Source organism: Coturnix japonica, chromosome 3 (assembly GCF_054131305.1).
Source record: "Coturnix japonica strain WE chromosome 3, WE-NBRP24, whole genome shotgun sequence".
Taxonomy (NCBI): domain Eukaryota; kingdom Metazoa; phylum Chordata; class Aves; order Galliformes; family Phasianidae; genus Coturnix; species Coturnix japonica.
The window spans coordinates 44752705-44772682 of NC_140665.1; the positions used below are offsets into that span (position 1 = coordinate 44752705).

The 19978-nt window shown below is 40.7% G+C and overlaps 1 protein-coding gene across 20 annotated transcripts; it reads right to left on the bottom strand.

Moving 5' to 3' along the window:
- Positions 1-569: 569 nt before the first annotated feature.
- Positions 570-17990, bottom strand: FBXO30 (F-box protein 30). 20 transcript variants are annotated; one of them, XM_015858148.3, is made up of 5 exons: positions 17889-17990; positions 17327-17400; positions 13051-13155; positions 4408-6490; positions 570-3550 (listed from the first exon to the last, which is right to left on the bottom strand). In XM_015858148.3, exons 4-5 carry the CDS (start codon positions 6472-6474, stop codon positions 3347-3349), a joined length of 2271 nt encoding a protein of 756 aa, XP_015713634.2. In that variant the 5' UTR covers positions 6475-6490; positions 13051-13155; positions 17327-17400; positions 17889-17990; the 3' UTR covers positions 570-3346. The 20 variants fall into 20 exon arrangements, with proteins under 20 accessions (XP_015713634.2, XP_085397578.1, XP_085397575.1 ...); XM_085541452.1 differs by having other exon boundaries at positions 17265-17400; XM_085541449.1 differs by having other exon boundaries at positions 17860-17990.
- Positions 17991-19978: the final 1988 nt, after the last annotated feature.

The window sequence follows — 19978 nt, forward strand, 5'->3', positions numbered from 1 at the left end:
CCAACAATCAGTTCCTGGACAGAGTCTTCCACTCCAACATTAATGATTCCATGACTTCACTGAGGTTTTATTTTGTGTTGAGCCATTTTCCAGTCAATCAGAACTACAACTATGTTCTCAAAGCTACCCTAGATTTTTTTTTTGCTTCTGGACTACTTCAAGCAAGAGCTTTCTACAAAAGAAGTCTAAATGAAACAACACACTGAAAATGTTCTTTGCAAAGAAATATTGTAAAACTATAGCTTTCATCAGGTAATCTTTCCAACTTACTAAGAGTCAGCTCTATATAGTTGAATCTTAAATTGTGGAAGAAAATCGATACCATTTCAGAGACTAAAGCAATAGAAACAGGTCTGTAGTCAAAAAAGAAATGGCTGACCTTCAATGCAAAGTGGGTATGTATGAATTTTTTGCAAATCATGCGATGTTTCAATACTTATCAATGGATTCCTTGATGTAATTTGATTTTTCAAGTATTTAGTAAGATCCTACAGGCGGACATTGAGCACCATGTTTGAACACTGAAATGCTGATGGAAAGCTTTCAAGAACAAGAGCCATACTAAAAGAGAAACTCCAAAAGTTTTATTAGGATTTTAACAGACAAAAAAAAAAATTAAAAAAAAAATAAAATTGCATAATGATTGAAAACATTTTAAACAAAGATGCAACGTGGTATCAAGTAAAAGAAAGACTGGAACAGCTGTCTATGTGCGCTGTAAGGAAGATGTACCAGAAAAGGGATACAACGTTTTTAAAATTCAAGGGCAAATGTGAACAAGCCACATTTTGATAGGCTGACTATATACCTTAGATGTTTTATGAACTGCATAGCAGTGTTAAAAACAAAAAGCAACAAAAAAAACCAAACAGTTTTATCCTAGCTATATTGTATTCCTGCATTTGCAGTTTACAAGGCAGAGATTTTGTTTACAACATCGATAATTTTAATAGCTCTGGATTCTTGTAAAAAATAAAACTAATTTAACAACAACAACAACAAAAAAGCCTGTATCTACATTTGAAAACAAAAGTGCATGAATTGAGAAATAGTGTTATTTCTTAAGAAGAACACTGAGTACTTAAAAAGTTCGTTTTAATAAATCAACAACAGATACTTTAGATGTAGATCTGCACTGTGCTACAAGTGAGATTCTACCAACACCAGTTCCTACAACTGGATACCCTCTTTTCCTAAGGAACGAAGATACACCCCTGCCTACCATCACTTATCAGGGTTTTGGGTAGTTACAAAGAATGCCAAGTACCAAAACCACCAAACTGCTGACCAAGACGGACATTTTAAAGTAGATTTTGCCATAAACTTGACCATAAGCTCCTCAGCAATCAGGATCCTTCCAGTCACAACTACTTTTAAACTTTGGAGAGCAGAAGCAAGGAGCCATTAGAGCTAAAAGATAAGAACTGATTACAGTCTCTCTCCTGCCTTGTACTGAAGAATTTGTGGGTAGATAAGCACGTCAATGTCCTAAGAGAACAGGGTTGTTGTTTTTATTTTGTACTGCTATTTATATATTTATATTTTTTAATTCCTACCTAAAACCCTGCTGGTCAGTTCTGTACACAAGATTCTCCTTCTCTGATTCTCCTTTCCACATAACTGTAGTAACAGCTAAAAATTACCACAAATACTGCTGACTTCTCTGGTAGGTTTACTCAACTCCTGCCTTCAACCAAAAAAAAAAAAAAAAAAAAAAGAGAAAGTGTGGAAAGAACGATCCAGGCAGAGCTTCTGTTTGAGCTCTTGTAATTTAAACTCATGGCACTAAAGGATTAGATTCTTTTTTTTTTCCTGGGCACCTTTAGCACTCTGGATAGAAAAAGGCAGTGAATGTTTAGCTGGACCAGACCCAGAATGGGAAATGCACAGATACCAAAGTTGTGAACTGCAGCCAGGCTAGCCATAAACAACTGTCCAGTACAGAATTTACAAGTAATAAATTTAGCCATTTTTGTAAACATCTCCTTCTTACTAATCTCTTATTTTTTCCTATAATGGAAATACGTACTGTATTTCTTTGTTCTAAGCACTGGTCTGTTTCTGTTTTAGCTTTGTGGCACAGTTGCTAAGTGCAACAAGCTAGAGACACCAACATTAATACAAACAAGTTGGAAAGTCAGTTCAAGTAATTACAGTTTTGCTATACCAGGGCATTTGTCATAGCATGTATTCCCTATTCACAAACGCTTTGCAAGATCTTTTATTATGGAAGACCCAAAACAAACTGGAGTTGTTCATTTAACAGGTATGGTTGAATAGACATTTCTGATATGCTTTATGCAATTAACAAATCATGTCTCATCTTATGAAGATGATACATTTGATATACATACCAGTAATTTAAAATGCTCCTCAAAAAAAAAAAAAAAAAGCAGCATTTTTTTTTAGACAAATTAACAGAAAAGGAGACAATACATCTCACAATACCATAAAACAAGTAAAGCCCTTTCATTAGCTGCATTGTAAGTTCATAAATGCTCATCACATACTTTGAAATTCCAACTGCTCAAGCAATTTAACCCTCAGCCAATTGCAGGACAAGGAGAAACATTTTAAACCAGATGTCATTGTAGGTGCGAGAATAAAAACTAGCATTCCATGTTTTTAGCTCTAAAAGTTTTGCTCCCAGAAGTGACATAGCTGCTAATAGCTCAGAAGAAAAGTGATCATTTTTGACATGTCAAAAGAAAGTTGTACTTAAAATTAAGCTGCTGCAAATCTGAGCTCACTTAGATCATCCCTATAAAAATTTTTAAAAGCTTATCCTAGGTCACCTGTTAATTAGAAACAGCAGTAAAACACTGATTTCATGACTAAAGATGTGCTTCAATGCTGAGTGTTTGAGATATCTACCATGAAGTTTTGAATTCTTCTCACCTTTCAAATTTTTGAATTATAATTTGTTAAGAAAAATAGACCAAATACAGAAGGTGCATTTGGTCAGGATTTTGTCTCAATACGATTCAGTTTCCTATCTAAACGTGCATACCATTTAGAGGCCATTTCTGAAATGTCATTAGTCAACAGCAACATGGGCACCAGTGAATAAAAAAAACACACCTTAGGATTCCTTTTTTAAATTACATAAGTTAGATAAAACTACCCTGTCCAGCAAGTTCCAAATTTTTCAAACGTTAAGGCAACTTTCATTACTTTCCAGCTAAACGGTATTATAAAAAATAAATGTCACTTCAAACCTTATATACACAGTGACAGAGTAGATTTAGCTAGAAAGTATCTTTAGTACATTAATAAAGTGTCACGTAATATTACCGAGGTTATATCAGGTGCTTGAGTGTATGTGCAATTGGAGTGGCTGCAATATTTAAAGTACAGGTTTCAAAACAGAACGCAGTGAACGTCCTTCTTTAGTGAGTTCTCGTGTTACACACATACATGGCAGTGGAACAGCCTCCTCTCTTCTCTCTACAGCATTATAGCTACATTTCTTCAGGTGGTCAGCCATGCTTACGATGTCAGCAAACTTCCACTCATTCACAGTACAGAAGGCTGTACTGAACCGCCAAACCTAGAAAACAAGTTGTACACAGGCTCAAAATGCTTTAAGATACCCAAACTCAGGCAATTAAATGTTTGTGCTATACTTTCAAGACATGTTTTGGATCTATAAAAAAATCAATATGACAAAATCACACAAGTCCAGATTTTGGATAGTCAGTTCCAGGCTGACTCAGATTACAACAGTTAGCTCTGAACACCAGAAAGAAAGCCAAACAATAATATTTAGTGTGTGTCTACAAAGTAAGTGCTATTGGAAGTTAAATGATAAAGTGCTGCATGATCATCTGTACTGGTCATGACTGGTAACTTCATTAGAGAATTATCCATTTGTGAAAAGATCAGCTTCCGCAATTCCAAATGATTGTTGTGGATATTCTGCACTTTGGAGGGTGGGAAGACTGGAGAAACAACTTACAAAGGTCACTGGAAGGTTTTAAAAACAATTTACATACTTAAGGCACTCAGTCATGACATCAAATATGATCTGAACAGATCAAAATTGCTTAAAACAGAATAATAAATGCAAGAGATGCAAACTCTGTAGGCAACTTTCCCACTTTTATGGAATATTTCAACACCAACGAAAATAACGAGCTAAAAGCTTAAACCTCAAGTTTCCTCAAGATTTTAAAATGTTAATTTATACCAAATAAAAAGGACAGACATCACTTCTACTTCTTGAATCATGTAGAAAATTGAACCAACCTGCTAGCCATTTATGCTAATTATTCTATACAATAATCTGTTTCTTGAAGGTATGTTATATCAAAAAACAGTAACAACATTAGATCAGGAAGAACAGTAACAGAAAAGCAGAGATGACCGTAATTAATATTTTTCCTTTTATGACCAAAAATAACTTACCTTTTCTTTTATTTGCCAAGAAGAACTTCCGTCTGGGCACTTTCTCTTCTCCCAAAGCAGTATCACCATTCCACGTGCTTGAAGCAAGCTTCCACACACATCTCTCATTAAACGTGACACTCTTGAAAGCTGACATAAACTAAAGCCATCTAGAAAATTAGCAATGTGCTGCAAAACCTCAAAAGGTAGACTACTCAAATGGTCATTGTGTAGTCCAATTAAGCAGCTTTTTGCTGGTTCTACTAATACTGTAGATATACTAGGCTGAACTCCAAATGACCGTAAGTGGCGGTCATGAATAATTTTTGCCCCTTGTGTTGAAGGACAAAACCTTCGTTGAGAATATGTACACCCATAATATGCCAAGGGACACCTCTGCTCCATCCAGCCATTAAGGCCAGCATGAATGTCACCATGCACATTCTTAAAATGAGAAGAAAATTCATTCCTCCTAAATAACTGTCCACAAACAAATGTAAACATTGAACGCTGTTTTGTTTGGTATCTAGCCACATATTCCAATACCAAGTCCAGTCCAAGGGTCTGGAACGGACTTGGATTTGAGAGCTGTGGGTTGGCATGATCACATGCAGATGCTGAAGCTATTTCTCCCACCATCGTATTTGTGGCCAATATAGCTGATGGGAGAGAAAACGTTTGGGTCCCAAAGTCAACACGATACACATCGACAGTGCGACTTTCTGATATTCCCCTACCTCCAGGAGAGTCTCCTAGGCAAAACAACAGAGCTGCAGTGATTAGATCAATTCCCTGAAGACCCATAGGATCTTCTGTTATCTCCAAATCTGATGTATCAACAGCTTTGTCTTCTTTTGGTGCTGACCAAAGGAATTTGTACGATCGATGCCGCATAATTGAAAACACATCTACATTTCTCAGTCTTTCCTGCTCCACTTGCCTCTCTAAAATTTCTTCTTCATTAGCATTATGGGGAAGCAGCATATGATTAACATTGCCATTAACTAAGTGATCAGGTGGTATTACTTCTTTGTGCTGTGCTGTTACAGGGAAGGAGCTGCAAGACTGTAATGCTTCATCATCGTGAGATGCAGTACATTCACCATTTGCTACACTGGATGATTTTGAATTAGATACACTAAGATCTTCATTCTGGTCCAGCACCCTTGAAGACTCATTTTCTACATGAAAACCATTACACAAAAGTGAGGAGTTATTAAGGTTTAGATTTAAGTCACGACTTTGTATTGCATCATAACAAATATCACTAGAGCCATTTTGTTCCATTTGTGAATTTTGATGCAGGCTATCAAAGTTAATTCCCCCAACTGCTCCAATGTTTTCTTCGTCTGGATATTCGTGGTCAGACTTACTATCCTGAATAATGCCATTAGAAGCTTGTTCTTTAATCTCAGTATCTTCTTTCATTTCCTGTGGTGAAGCACAGAGCCTTGAGTTTAACATACTGATGTCCCTAGTAGCAGTGTTCAGGATATCCAGAGCAGCAGCTAAACTCCTTGTCGTTTCCACAGTAGCTTGATAAAGTGCTCCATAGGACTCTTCATCTACAGGTATCAAACCATTGGAGCACACTGTATCTGGGGCGTTTGTTTTGACAGATGTTTGTTCTCTGGATTCTGACATTTGATCAGCTGCTTTTGACATCATAGTTGCTACTTTAAGTGATTCTAGTAACATGCGCTGGTCTTGAAGGGCCAAAGCCATATCTAGCTGCTCCACTTCATCAACGTCTTTACTCAGATTTTCATAAGATTTTCGGTCTGCATAACTGACGGGCCATCTGTTCCACTCCATGGTGCAACATACCACGCTTGCAGGACAAACTTCCAGATGATCAGCAATTTTATTACGGGCCACTACGAAGGGACATCCAAAGCCACTATTCAAACAAGGCACTCTTTCAAGTGGACATAAAATACGATGTTCCTCAGCTTTACATGAGTGAAAAACTGCTCCACAGACCAGCGGACAGCCTATCAAGTCGCATGAAATGCCAGGTTCTGGTCTGGTCATACAACGACGGCTGACACAGTTCACACAGTGCAAATGTTGCTGATGTTCCTCCATGACTGTAAATCCAATTCTGAATGAAGAGAAAGGAGACAAAAAACCCCACAAAATATTAACTCAACATTGTTAATATTTACCAACAGTTATTTGCATTTTCTCATTCTCCATATGCATGAAGAAATGCATATTAAAACAACAAACTGATCAGTAGTCATTTTAAGAGAACAAATAGGTGAAATTTTACTTCAAACAAATAGTGTTTAAAACTTCACCCAAAAATTAAACATACACATTTGTATCAGAATACATGCATGAACTGTCACCAGATACATGTCACAAATACATGCCACAAACTATCATCAGATATTTAATGTGTAACTTAGATAAAGACACTGAATAATCTCCCAGGAAGAGCTCTTTTCCCCTGCCCATTCCAAACAGATGTCTCAACTAAAACCAAAGCAACATCATCAACTACCATTTATTACTTAAAATCATAAAACATACCACTTACAAAGAAAGGAGACAAAATAAAGCCAGACTCATCCTCATCTGCACTAAACGTCCAGTTCTCTAAACTAAACAAAGTTGCCTGGGCTACTTGCCACCAATTAAGCTTCCAGCACCTTCTTCATGCAGGTCTGTTTAAGGCAACCTGCAGCCCTCAGCATTCACAGCAACCTCCCTACGTGTCTCCACACACATTTCTACAGAGAACAGTACTTTGTAACAGATCTTCACTCTTACTAATTTCATCTGTAGCTCCTCTTTCATTTTTACATTTTTCCATAAATGTTCTTAAATGCATAGTAGAATGGCTCATTTATTTCACTGAAAATTTTGACATTACCACTACACTGCCCCAAATAGCCCTACTGATGCATCTTCAGTTCAACCCACTGATTTAATAAAGGTAATTTATTTAATGCATTCTACCACTCATCCTATTTACAATACTACCAGTTCAAAGTGTGAGGGTAACATGGCAACTCTCTATAACTAGGACAAACAGCAATAGAAATCCAAACAGAACTGACTGCATAATCTGTTTTAACACACTGACATGTACAAACCCAATTCTCTCCTGTGCTAACTGTAAAATTAGTAACAATTAAAAAAAGTTAAACTTTGCATCTTTATATCATACTTCCAGAATCTCTGGAACTGCTTACCAACTTGAGTGCAGGCCTACATAAATGACCAAAGCCTCCCACGTGCTCCAAAAAGCTCCCCTGCAGAAGTGATACCACTGGGATTACAGTTCAGAGATACCACAGAGTGACTAACGCAGAGCCAAACCTCAAAATACACCGCTCAGTTCCATCTTTTCCTCACTCCCTAAGCTCCAAATAAAATTCAGTTCTTTGTTGTTTTTTCTGTTTGTTTTGTTTCATTTTAATAATAATAATAAAAAAAAACACTTGCAGAACTTAAGATTAATAGAACAGAAATGGTTCCTTACTTTGCTTTCTACTGGCTAAAAAATGGGCTCAGTAAACACTTCAGCTTTAATTCATTAAAGCTTCTTAAGTGAAAAGTACTCTAAAAACAAGAATGATGAGTATTATTCCTTTTGTACAAACTGCAGATAAGAGGAAACAAAACAGCTTTTCAGACACTCCACATTAAATTATTTAAAGCATTTAAATAGAGTTCTGTCCAACGTCACTCAGCTGTATTCTTTTAATACTTTGAAATTCATGCCAACTTATGTACCAATCAGTTCTCATCCCTCCATCCCTCGTAATGTGGATAACTCAAATATTTCAGCCACCCACTCTCTCCGAACACTTCTAACAAAGAAGCATATGTGCTACACTTAGCAGGCAAAACACAGCTGAATTTTCCCCACTGCACCTTTGTATTTATATACTGAGTAAGAAGTTTCTTCATCATAATTTACCAAATGCATCAGTCACCGAACTCTGTGACTAATGGATTGCAGAACATTTCAGCAAACCTTTCTAGCACACAACATGCTTTAAACTTACCTATCACAACTGGTGGCATGTAACAGAAAGATCTTACAAATGTTCAGTACACAAGCAAACAGAACATTACTCGACAGAGAATGCAGTTTTATTTGTAGTTCTTTTAACAAAGCTCTCCTTTTAAGTAATTCCCATGAAATACAACAGTCTACCCGTTGAAAGACCAAAACAACCTTGGTGTTTTGCATCAGTACTAAAGCCAAACTCCAGGTTTCCTGGAGTCAATCAGAGAACAGAGATCAGAAGGATTCTCTTGGATTATGTGCGTATTTTAAAGCACTTGACACACAATGGACACAGCCTTGAAAAAGAACAATGTTAGCTGATAATGAAAATGTCTTCACAGGGCCCAGCCCTCCATATGTCTAAACACAGCCTGGCTTCCAATAAACGAACAGGCTGGTAGCTGCAAGGCTTAATTCGATCTGTAAGCCACAATTACATTTCAAACTAAATGTATGTTTGCCTACTTTGCAAAAAGCTGTGCCCCTGGCTCACTTTAAGAATCAAGCTGTTTCCAGACCAGGCAGCAAGTTTGTTAGCTAGAGCACACAGCTATGCTAGCACTGCTGTCTTGCTTCTAGGCCAAAGCTGGCTTACATTCAGGCTGCTCAGAATGCAGTTAACCAGAGCTCATGTTTGCCTGCACCATTTGTGTAGACATACCCTAAATTAGTCAACTACCATTAAATACTACCTTTAAATAGCCCATGTGAGCTTGCACAGAAGTACATTCTATTAAGACGGTAAAACATCCTCCTCCCTAGCACGCTATCTTGGTCTTTACAAGTCAGATTGTGAAACCCAAGTTGTGTGGTTACACTAGCTTTTCTCAAGCTCCAAGACTCCCTTCACACAAGCTAACCCCTACCAAAACTTAACAATCTCATAGAAACAAATGAAACTCTGAAGTGTGTGAGAAAGAGACAGAACCTGGTAAAAACATTAAATATCACTAATGGCTTATGAAGACCACATGAGATCCTAAAATATCATGTGCTACCAACAGGCAGATGCAGGTTATGCAAGTGAACAACTAAACAGCTGAAAAAAATCTACTCTCTCAGTACCTGTAAATTAGAAATTCATTGGCACCTATAAAAGCTTTATTGGTATTAAATGTTTCTCCTATTAAAGTTCAAACCCTGTGGTTCCATGAGAAAATATATGATCTAAAAACTATTTGGACATCAGTAGAGCATCAGCATGACACTCAATACTATTCTGCACAAGCCTTAACTTCATAGCACCTGCTGCAGAACTTAGTACCTCTTTGATTCACTGACTAAGTGTATCCACACATGAATCATTTTCCTTTGAAGTTCCACAAATGAGGTATTGCTAGTACTACACACACAGCATGAGCCAACACCTTCTTCCCAAACACTATTTGATGAAGAAAAAACTGTTGGGTAAAGGATAAAGAAAATTCTTGCTGGATGTAGCCAACTCTGAAGCTGTGCTATCGATTACTCTGATAGACAAAAGTAAATACCCTGCAAAGTACACCTAAAGCACACACATTGCTGACCAGAAAAAAAAACAAAACAGCTGTCATTAAAATACATACAAATAACATTTACAGTGTTTATACCCCATTGTGTTTCTTGTCACAGTTTGGTGAGAAGACAAAATGTCAAATCAGTGACTATAGCAAGAAGGAACAGCTGTTCTTTTCTGATAGCACAGTGTCAGCAACTAGGTTCAGTTCATATGAGATGCTTAAGTACGCACACTTGACTGTTACTAGCAGAGAAACCTAAAAATACATCCAGTTCCAATGAGGTGACCACTGGTCTCAGAATTTGTGCAATCACTTGATGTTATTGTACATACTATACAGTCAGCTGACCAAATCAGCCAGAGCATGCTTTGAAAATCTGTCATAATTAAAAGGATTAAAATTCCAGCTGCTACAGCCACATGATTTTCAGTTGCTGTTGTAACACAAACATTAAAATAGCATAACAGGACTTTTGAACAGTCACTGCACAATAGTTCAGCTGAAGTGAGAGCTCTGTCTCCTATAGAACAAAGCATAAGCGTACTTAGTTCTAACAAAGCTGCAATCTGCTTACTTACTCCCCTCTACATGAACTCTTGGGTTCCAACAAGAAGGAAATCACTGCAATTATTGCCACTGCTGGAATCTCCTTTACTCAGACACTTTCTATTCAACAAACCTATAAAAGCTCAGCTCTCTTCAAGACTCTTCCCTCTATCAAATTTGATTAAATAGACCAACAGGTTCTTAAATTGCCAGTTCAAGGAAGTAGAAGAACAGAGATGAAGCAGTACTACAGGTTTAAACTTCCAGAAGCATCCAAAACCACCCACAAGCAACCAAATGTATGCAAATTGTTCTAAAAAATTCCCTGTTGTTCCGGAGATTGAACAAGACAACACAGTATTTCTGAATCTTCCTTCCACCTTTTAACCAGTTCTGTGGCCAAGATTAGATTGCAAGAAGAAGAAAGAGAGCAATATAAAAACGTTTTAGAATATTCTGCCAAAAACAGAATTGGTAGTACTACAGAAAACAACAGAACAAACACTCTTCTTTTTCTACATCCTCCCATGCAAAAGAGAGCATCATTAATCTTGACTAGAAAAACTGCTCTAAACAAAATGTCATAGTCTTCTAGAAGGTAAGCTCTTCTTGTCTCGGTTATCTTGCACAAGTATAACAGCTTTAATACTTACAGAACAGACAGAATATCTGTGTTATGCACGTTACACTCGCTTTTTGTTTGGTTGTGGGTAGTTTTTTGCTTGGCTGGTTTGGGGATTTGTTGATTTTGTTGTTGTTGTTGTTGCTTGGTGTGGCTTTTTTTAATTTATTAGTTTTCAAATGACAGATGGATAACATGAACTGGAGGTTTGGTCTTCTGACACCATTCCAATAGGGGGAATGACAGGTATCACCACTAGCTGCCATCCCAGCTTGAGTTAAGTGACAATAAGGCAACTCAACTCATCAAACTCAGCTCACCCAGACTCAACAAATAGCCAAGGTTAAACAGCCTCGTTCTGAGGCTTCTTCTAAACCAATGCAGCCTTTGTCCCCCACATTAGGGAACAGGTCGCCTCAAATCCTACTTAAATGTCTCTCTGCAGCATCAGGAAGGCAGGAAATAGACACATAGATTTTAATCTAATGCTACACTAATTTCCAGCTGCTCATTCAAGTGACAAATTCTGGAGCACAACAATCAACATTACAAACTGCTAGATCCTTATGTGGAATAACATTGCGAAGAAGTGACAAATTTATAAGTTATGTACTTCAGTTGTGCAGGTAATAGAGCAGTACATATAGCCATCTTGTAGTATCCTATGTATGAGGCTATATATATATATATATATATATATATATATATATATATATATATATATATTTTTAATACAGCTTTCCTAGTTTCAAAGAGAAGTTCTTTACAGGGATTTTATGAAGCCTTATGTCTTCAAATTGGTTTACATCAGAGACACTGACAAAACAAAGTCCTTTTAGATGCCACACTTAAAACCTCAGCTGTATGCAAGTGACCCTTTTCCTCTATTTCTCAAAGTTCATCAAGACAACCCCAGCTTCTGTTACAACCAGGTGCATCACAGTTGTCAATCAAATATTGTGAATGTAGTTTTAAAGAGTCTTCCCAGAATAAAAAAGCGAATAGCACCACCCCTGGCTGGTAGTGAGTGCACATATTGGATACATGAGATTGAGTCTAGATTACTCCAAAATTAGTGAATACAGAACAAGAAGCTCAATTAACTAAAGCCCAAGCTACTATCCAAGTAGTATGCTGCTTTCACTGTTACCATCACAGGCTACAGCAATTGACATATAACATATAAAAGAGGCAGAAAATGATCACGCTCTAAACATGGCTTCTTACTGCAAGAGAAAACACAAGCATAGATCCTTCTGCAAGATCCTGCTTTTATCAGTGATATAGCACAAAGGATAAATCAAAAACCTCGCTACCTACTGTTTATGAAGCATAATTTAAAGTTATCCATCCAATTAAAAATTACTAGGCAAGTTAGAAATTTCTAACAAAGCAAAAATAGTGAGCATTAAAATTTAGGGGGGGGGGAAGTGCAAATTTTTATGTGTCAACCTTGAAAAGAAGAGCTTTTCTGTATCTATCTGCTGAAAAAATCCATCCTATTATACTAGCTGACCTGTATTTTGCATTCCTTTGGTCAACGCTTTAGGAGTTCCTTTTTCCCCAATGGTAAAACATCTTCATCCCATTCACAGAATTCACTGAGATATTTCCTTTCAAATCACTGCAGATGAAAAAAAATAGAGCCAAACCCAAAACAAAACACTGCTTTGAAGCAGACACTCACTGTGCCATATGTATCTGGACTGCCTCCATTTTACAACAGAACACTTTCTCTATAGCTATCAGGCTCCAAGAATGTTAGAAAAAAGAACATCTAAAAAAAATCATACCCCAAACTAGCAGGCTTTCCTTTCCTTAGAGTACTTTTGTGACAGATTTGCCATGCATTCTTCTTGACACATTCCCCAAGGAAGAAACCTGAAGGCCTAAATGCGCCTTTTGCCACAGGACAATCACACCAGGAACAGCTACGCTTGGTGCATGGCTCAGGCACAAAAGCACTCTACCTGTTGAGATGGTGACAGGGCAGAGTCAGCTAGAGAGCCAGCAGATTTCATGTGTAAAGTACTTCTGAACTTGAGCTCAGCGCGACTCCTTGATTGCTGCAGACTCTGCAAGAAACAAGATCAGAAACAAGGTTTGATTTCTGGGGTACAGATTGCTTTCCATATGTACAATCCTCTGCAAAGGTTGTTTGGTTACGCTACCTGTAGCTACAAATGGTTAAACATTATCACATTTTTGCAGGGAAAAATAAACAGGCCTTTAATAGACTTTACAAGTGTAATGCCATTGCAGCTTACTGCTAGCTGTTAGTCACGCTAGATGGTTACTTTGATTTAAGGCTAGAAAAGACTACTCTTCAAAGTTATTATTATAACCTGCTTCACTTTATTCTCTGGTTTGGCTCACCAGGAATCTTCCAGGAAAAACATGCATGAAACTTGAATTAGAGACTGCAACAGTTGGAGAACTAAAAAAACATTCCAAGTTCCAAGTGTTCTTTATTCTAGTTAACATTTGCCCAGCTCCACTCTTCAGACTTAAAAACTTATTAAACAGTTGCTTAATATTAATTAGGTCTTTAATAAACAGGCTTCTTCTATGTGCTCACACCCATGCGCTTATTAAAACTTGACAGCGATGGAGCAGAGGTTATAGATCTGAGCAAACAACATCATGCTCAGATATAAACTCACAAACCTCACAGAAAAACAGAAATTAAAGTAAACCATCCTCAGAAATCAGAACCATAATTACTGCTATAATGTAATGCTTGCTTCATTACAGCTGGTAGTTGTACAACCAGAAGAAACCAAAACTGAATTCTTATTCTTCTCCTTACATGATATTTTAATTCATACACATTGCTGCAGAATACCTGTATATATATTTACAGAGATCAGGCCAAAAAATCTTGTTACTATTCTGCTCCAGGTCTTACTACACAAGTTGAACCAGTTCCCGTAGCAATGTAAAAAAGCAACTGCAAAATGGAACGTGAACACAACTGCTCTTTGAAACCAAAGCAAAGATGTAGTGTTCTCTGCACACATAAGGGTATTGCACTATTAAAACATATACCCCTGATAGTAGCACGGAGCCTGATCACTTTATAAGAAAAGCAGTTAGCATACAAAAGTCTTAATGTCCCACCTGCCTCCTCCCCACCACATCAGATAATAGCAAAGCATAAAGACCGTCCTAAAATAATTTGAACATTTTAAAGTAGATGAGAAAGAACAGAAACCCAAGATCAGAAACGGTGTTAGGAACATCAACCTATTACATTTTCAGGTATTCAACTTTTTGCAACACCTGTTTGGCTTTTCCCCCCTCCTACACGACTTGGTTTTAAAAGCAATATCCAGTTTCAAAGAAACAAAAACCAACCAACCAACCACCACCCACAACAAACAAACAAGAAGCAGGAGAACCCCCCCACCATTTTCTAAACTAAACCAAACCTATCTCAGCCCATGGCTGGGAATTTATCTCCTGCTGAACGTATTATATGCTGATCTTTCAATGCTTGTAACTCAAATCTAGAACAAGAAAACACACAGTTCTGCACTATAAGTTTGTGCAAGGTTTGTGGACATACAAGTCATCAATTTCTCATCTCTAATATAGTTTAAACTGCCCTCCCTTAATGTCAGTGGGCACAAAGCTATTACTTTTTCCACAGGCTCCAGCTGAACATTCCCATCCAAATACATCCCATGGCCGACGACAATAGTGACTCAGCTAAAAGAAGTTCTTGTAAGAGCATTACAGTTATGAAAGCACTCCTGAAAAGATCCTATTTGCAGAGAACCTGGCATTCCAACTAATTTCTCTATCCTGCCAAGTTTGGAGCACTACAGTTTATGCCACAGATGCTGCTAAGTAAACAAATACGAAGCTTAAACTCCCAAAAACAAACAGCACATCACCTGTCTCCTGGCACCTATGTGACGAGGTCCAAACCAGGTATCACTGTACAAAGACCATTGAACCAATAACATAAGTTCGGGTTCGAATCCCCCCTATGGTGCAAGTGGTAGAAGTGCCGCTCTGCTACACAGGGGCTCAAATCCTGGGGGTTGGACTCGATGATCTCTAAGGTTCCTTCCAACCTGCACCAGACTGTGAGACTGTGTAAGTTCCACACAGAATGTTGTGCGGTCTGTTCAATTAGATGTCCTACAGGCTGTAAGGGTTTGCATGGTATTTTACATTCAGATGGCATTAAGAGATTATAATGAAATGAAAAAAAGGGTGTTACCCCAAAGACTATTAAAAACAACAGCTCACAAAGTTAGTCAGAATCTGGAACTCCCTTGCAATTTCAGCTTCCTTGGTCTGTTTTATACCACAAGACTTCACAATCCACGCTGGAAAACAGCATGCAAACACTTGAGAAAGCTTACATAGATCTCTCTGTTATCCTCATTCAATTTTAAACTCTTGCTTTAAAGTCTTTAACAATTTGTGGTCCTCCCAGGAATATCCAACCACTGCACGATCACTCTGTCTCACTGACAGAAACTCAACTCATCCTTACTCTTACTGTTCAGATAAAGAAATCGAATCGCCACCAATACAAATCATCATTACATACGTGATTGTCTATGTTCATCTTAGTCTCCTTCTCTGGAGATATTCAAGACCCGCCTGGACGCCTACCTGTGTGACGTGGTGTAGGGAACCTGGTTTGGCAGGGGGGTTGGACTCGATGATCTCTAGAGGTCCCTTCCAACCCCTACAATTCTGTGATCTCCAGACCACTGTATCCCACTGCCAGAGGCAAACTGCATTTGTCTCATCTGAGACAGAACTCACCAAACAAATGTGTTCATCAGTAAGAAGGAATTTATGTTGTGCTGGTTTTCTTTCAGTTCAGCTGAACACAAAAGCACGTGTTTGTTATGATGCTGAAATCCCCAGCAGCTGCACAAGAGCACTCAAAGACTGACATCCCTATGCTGTCACAGCCACGTGCTTAACATAGGTACTGGGAAAAGCCCTTCAGGACATAGGTTAAAAAAAACCACAGGTTGCCTTTAAATGTTCAGAAATCTTGCCAAGATACTTTCCAACCAGGTCCTGCTAGTTAGACTTATCACTCATGAAACTTCTATCATCAAAGTAAGAGGCAAATTACAAAGTTAATTGAGTAAACCAATAATTTAGTTCCAAAGAGAAAGAACATCCAAGAAGCACAGCAAAGTCACTGCTTTTGCTTAGACTTTGCCCATTCTGCAAGGATTCTCCTATTCTCCAACACCTTCCAAATTAAGAATGAGGCAGTGGCCCCGCAAAAAGTCTCAGTTTGCAATACAACTTCAGTCCACCCTGCGAATCTAATTTCCTTTCCAAGTACAGCCAGACCAGTATTGGAAAAACACTCAAAGCCATTTAGAGCAGAATCACAGAATTGTAGGGGTTGGAAGGGACCTCTAGAGATCATCGAGTCCAACCCCCCTGCCAAAGCAGGCTCCCTACACCATGTCACACAGGTAGGCGTCCAGGCGGGTCTTGAATATCTCCAGAGAAGGAGACTCCACCACCTCCCTGGGCAGCCTGTTCCAGTGCTCCGTCACCCTCACCGTAAAGAAGTTCTTCTGCACATTTGTGCAGAACTTCCTATGCTGTAGTTTCATCCCAAGACAGACTAAAGTTGCCTGTGTATTTCTCAGTCTTCTGGCTTAGTTTGCTTAGCAACCAAAGAGCTTAACGATACTTTTCGTACTTTTAGATGAGAAGCGTAGAGAGGAAGACCACACAAAAGCATTACTACACTCTCATCACCACACAACGCTGGGGATACACGAGCCTTAACCCTCCAAATCACACTATAAGGTGTATGATATGCATCAGATGGCAGCAGCTGCACAGGGAAAGGATTTGAGCACCAAAAGTGTTCTCCAGAAAAAAAAAAGAAAGACAAGAGAAAGCAGAGGGAGATCTCCTTCCTTAAGCAGTAGCTAAAGCAAAGTGATGCTGTTGTTAGAGGAATACAGGCCCACTTTAGGATCAGCACGCTCACACACTCTGATTTTGGCACAGTAACAACACAATCAGCAAAAGGGAAGCAAGGATTACGAAAAGCTTCTCGGCCAAACCTGCCCAGAACTTTACAGAACAAAAGCAAGCCCTCTGGCCAGCCCACGGGATTTCTCCCCAGAGATTTCAAGCAGCGGCAGCATTGCAACTTGTGAAATTGAGGCTACAGCACCTTCAACGTGCGTGCCCTGCAACGAGCCCCTGTCACAGCCCGACACGCCGCCGATCACCGACCTGCGGGGTCACACGAGTGCAGCTACGCAGCCTTCCTCGCCTTTACGTGGCAGACAGAAGCTTCCAGCACAGGCCTACAAGCCGGTAACAAAAGGAACGGAGAGAGAGACAACATTTCTGAGAAAGCACAACCTCTTGCATAATCCGAGCACGGCGACCGGGAACCCGGGGGAGAGGGATTACAGACGGCTTTCGGCAATACCTCTGGATTACTCCCGCTCTTCCCCTCTCCCCGCCCGCACGAAGGGCACCCGCCGACCTCACTGTGCAGCCCCGGCCTCGCCCCGTCCGTGCCGGCGGCAGTGCAGGCAGCAGGGCCCGGGCAGGGCCGAGCGCGGGGGCGGGGCCGGCACCCTACAAGGCCCGCTCCCACCGGCACCGGGCGGGCAGGGAGGAGGGGACGCGGGCAAAGCGCACCCCGAGCCGCCTCCGGGGGGCTGCGGCCGGCACCGCCCCCTCGTCGGTCGGACCCCACGCCCCGCCGCCGTTTGTTTACCCCTGGGCTGTCAGGCGGCCCCGCTGGGAAAGCAAACCTCGGCCGGCCTCTCCGGTGGCGGCTCACCCGTCGCCGTCGCTCTGTAGGCAGCACGGAGCGGAGCAGGGCCGCACCGCCGCGCCGCGCCCTTTCCCCGCCAGGATCTCGCCGAGCGCCGGGCTCACGCGCGGCCCCGCTGCCGGCCGCGCCCCCAGCGGCCGCGCGCACCAGGCGGGCGGGCACGCGCGCGAGAGGCGATGAGACCGCGCCTGTCCGGCCCTAAGGGGGCGTGGCCACAGGGCAGCGCCAAATCATCACAGTGTCACAGTGTGGGGCGGGTTGGAAGGGACCTTAGAGATCATCGAGTCCAACCCCCGGGGTTCGAGCCTCTGTGTAGCAGAGCGGCACTTCTACCACTTGCGCCACAGGGGGATTCGAACCCGTGGTTTACGGTGTTGAAAGCGGCATTGCTACCACTGCGCCACCGGGGCACACAAATGCCCGGATGTCGCGTGCTTCCCTTCCATCCCCCCCACTCACCCAATGCGCGTGCGCGGTGGTGGCTGTGGGCTGTTGCTTAGAGCGTGACTTGTGGCCTCAGCGCCCAGCGCCCTGTGTGCGCGTTTGGCCGGGCTCTCACAGCCCCGCTGAGAGAAACGGGTCGGTTTATTTCCTAGAAACCTGGCCTGGCTCCCGGAGTCACAGGGCGCTGCGGGGCCAACTGTACGGCAGGGCTGTGCAGGCAGGTGGGGGGCACGCCGTGCTAAGGGACGTCTCACAAAATACAGAATCAATAGCAGTTTATTGACTTGTGGCTGCCCCATCCCTGCAGGCATTCAAGGCCAGGCTGGATGTGGCTCTGGGCAGCCTGGTCTGGTGGTTGGTGACCCTGCACATAGCAGGGGGTTGAAAGGAGATGGTCATTATGGTCCTTTTCAACCCGGTTTCAAGAGCAAACTCAACAGATTCTCTTAGGACATGACTTTAGTAGAATCCTTGGAACTTTCTGCCTCTTCTTACTCTAAGAGAGCATGGAAGAAAGATGTAAAAGAAGCCATTGTGTTAATGATTGGAACATAAGAAAACCTAGGATGACCTCAACTGAAGGCATCATTGCCAGCTCTTCCTTTAATAAGCATTCTCAGGGTTGCCCCACCCTTATTCTACAGCCTTGATCATCCTTGATCCTGAGGACAGGCCATATATTTCCTTTATAGGTTTGATTATAGGACTGGGATTAATCATCAAGACAAGTGAGCTCCAGAAAATGGTAGGGATCAGCTCAGTGACTCACAGAAGCCAAGCAAAATAATTTCATCTGCTCAGCAGGCAATTATACAAATTGCTGGGCAGAATCCATGTAGGCACTCACTGGTTTTTGCAACTGCTGCTGCTTATTGGTAATGTCTTCTGTGGGACAGATGAAATCTGCTTTGCTGTTGCTTCTCCCCACAGCGGAGTGTACTCTGTGACTGACAGATCGACCTGCTGCAATGGTATTAATTACATAGGGGTACTGTAGAGCTTTTGTTTCTTTTGGATTGTGTGTAGCTACCAGGCTTCTATGATGGAGCCTTCTATGAGCCTTTTTATTTTAGTCGTCTCTTTTGAATGAAGAGAATGAACTTCTGTGGTTTAGACATCCCTCATGACTCAGCTGAATCTCATCTGGTCCTTTGGTCTATTCAGGGAAGAGTCTGCTGCTTCTGTAATGCTTTAGTGCATCGGCATGAGCCGGCCCTGAGCGAGCCCATTCTGGCATTCAGTGGGATCCAGCAAGTTGGAATCTCACCATTTGGCTTAGTACCATTCCCATACAAGCCAAAAAGTCTTGGAGGATACCGTCAGTTAACAACTGTAGATGCTCTTTTCTACTGGCTTACGTCCAAAATGAATGAAACTTCATTCTGGTTGTTCATAAATGGAAAATGAGCATCTGGCCTGGTATTGTTGTGTATGTGACACTGACACTGAGGTTTTCAGAAGAGTGAAGTGTAAATTGATTCTTGTGGTAGTGTAATTCACTTCTCTCCCCCGGTCTGAAGCAAAACCTGTATCAAATGGTGAAGCAATCAGTGAGATGTGCAGTCTATCTCCTATAAGATGCTAACTATGCATGAAATAAAGCAGATTTCTTCCTGTGGTCATAAAAGGTGCAGTCTGCCAACACGCTTTCT

Excerpts from the sequence above, each read along its gene's own strand:
- FBXO30 (XM_015858162.3), bottom strand. The coding sequence starts at position 6,474 with ATGGAGGAACATCAGCAACATTTGCACTGTGTGAACTGTGTCAGCCGT. Across the intron at positions 3,551-4,407 it reads CTTGGCAAATAAAAGAAAAG|GTTTGGCGGTTCAGTACAGC; the intron begins GTAAGTTATTTT and ends CTTGTTTTCTAG.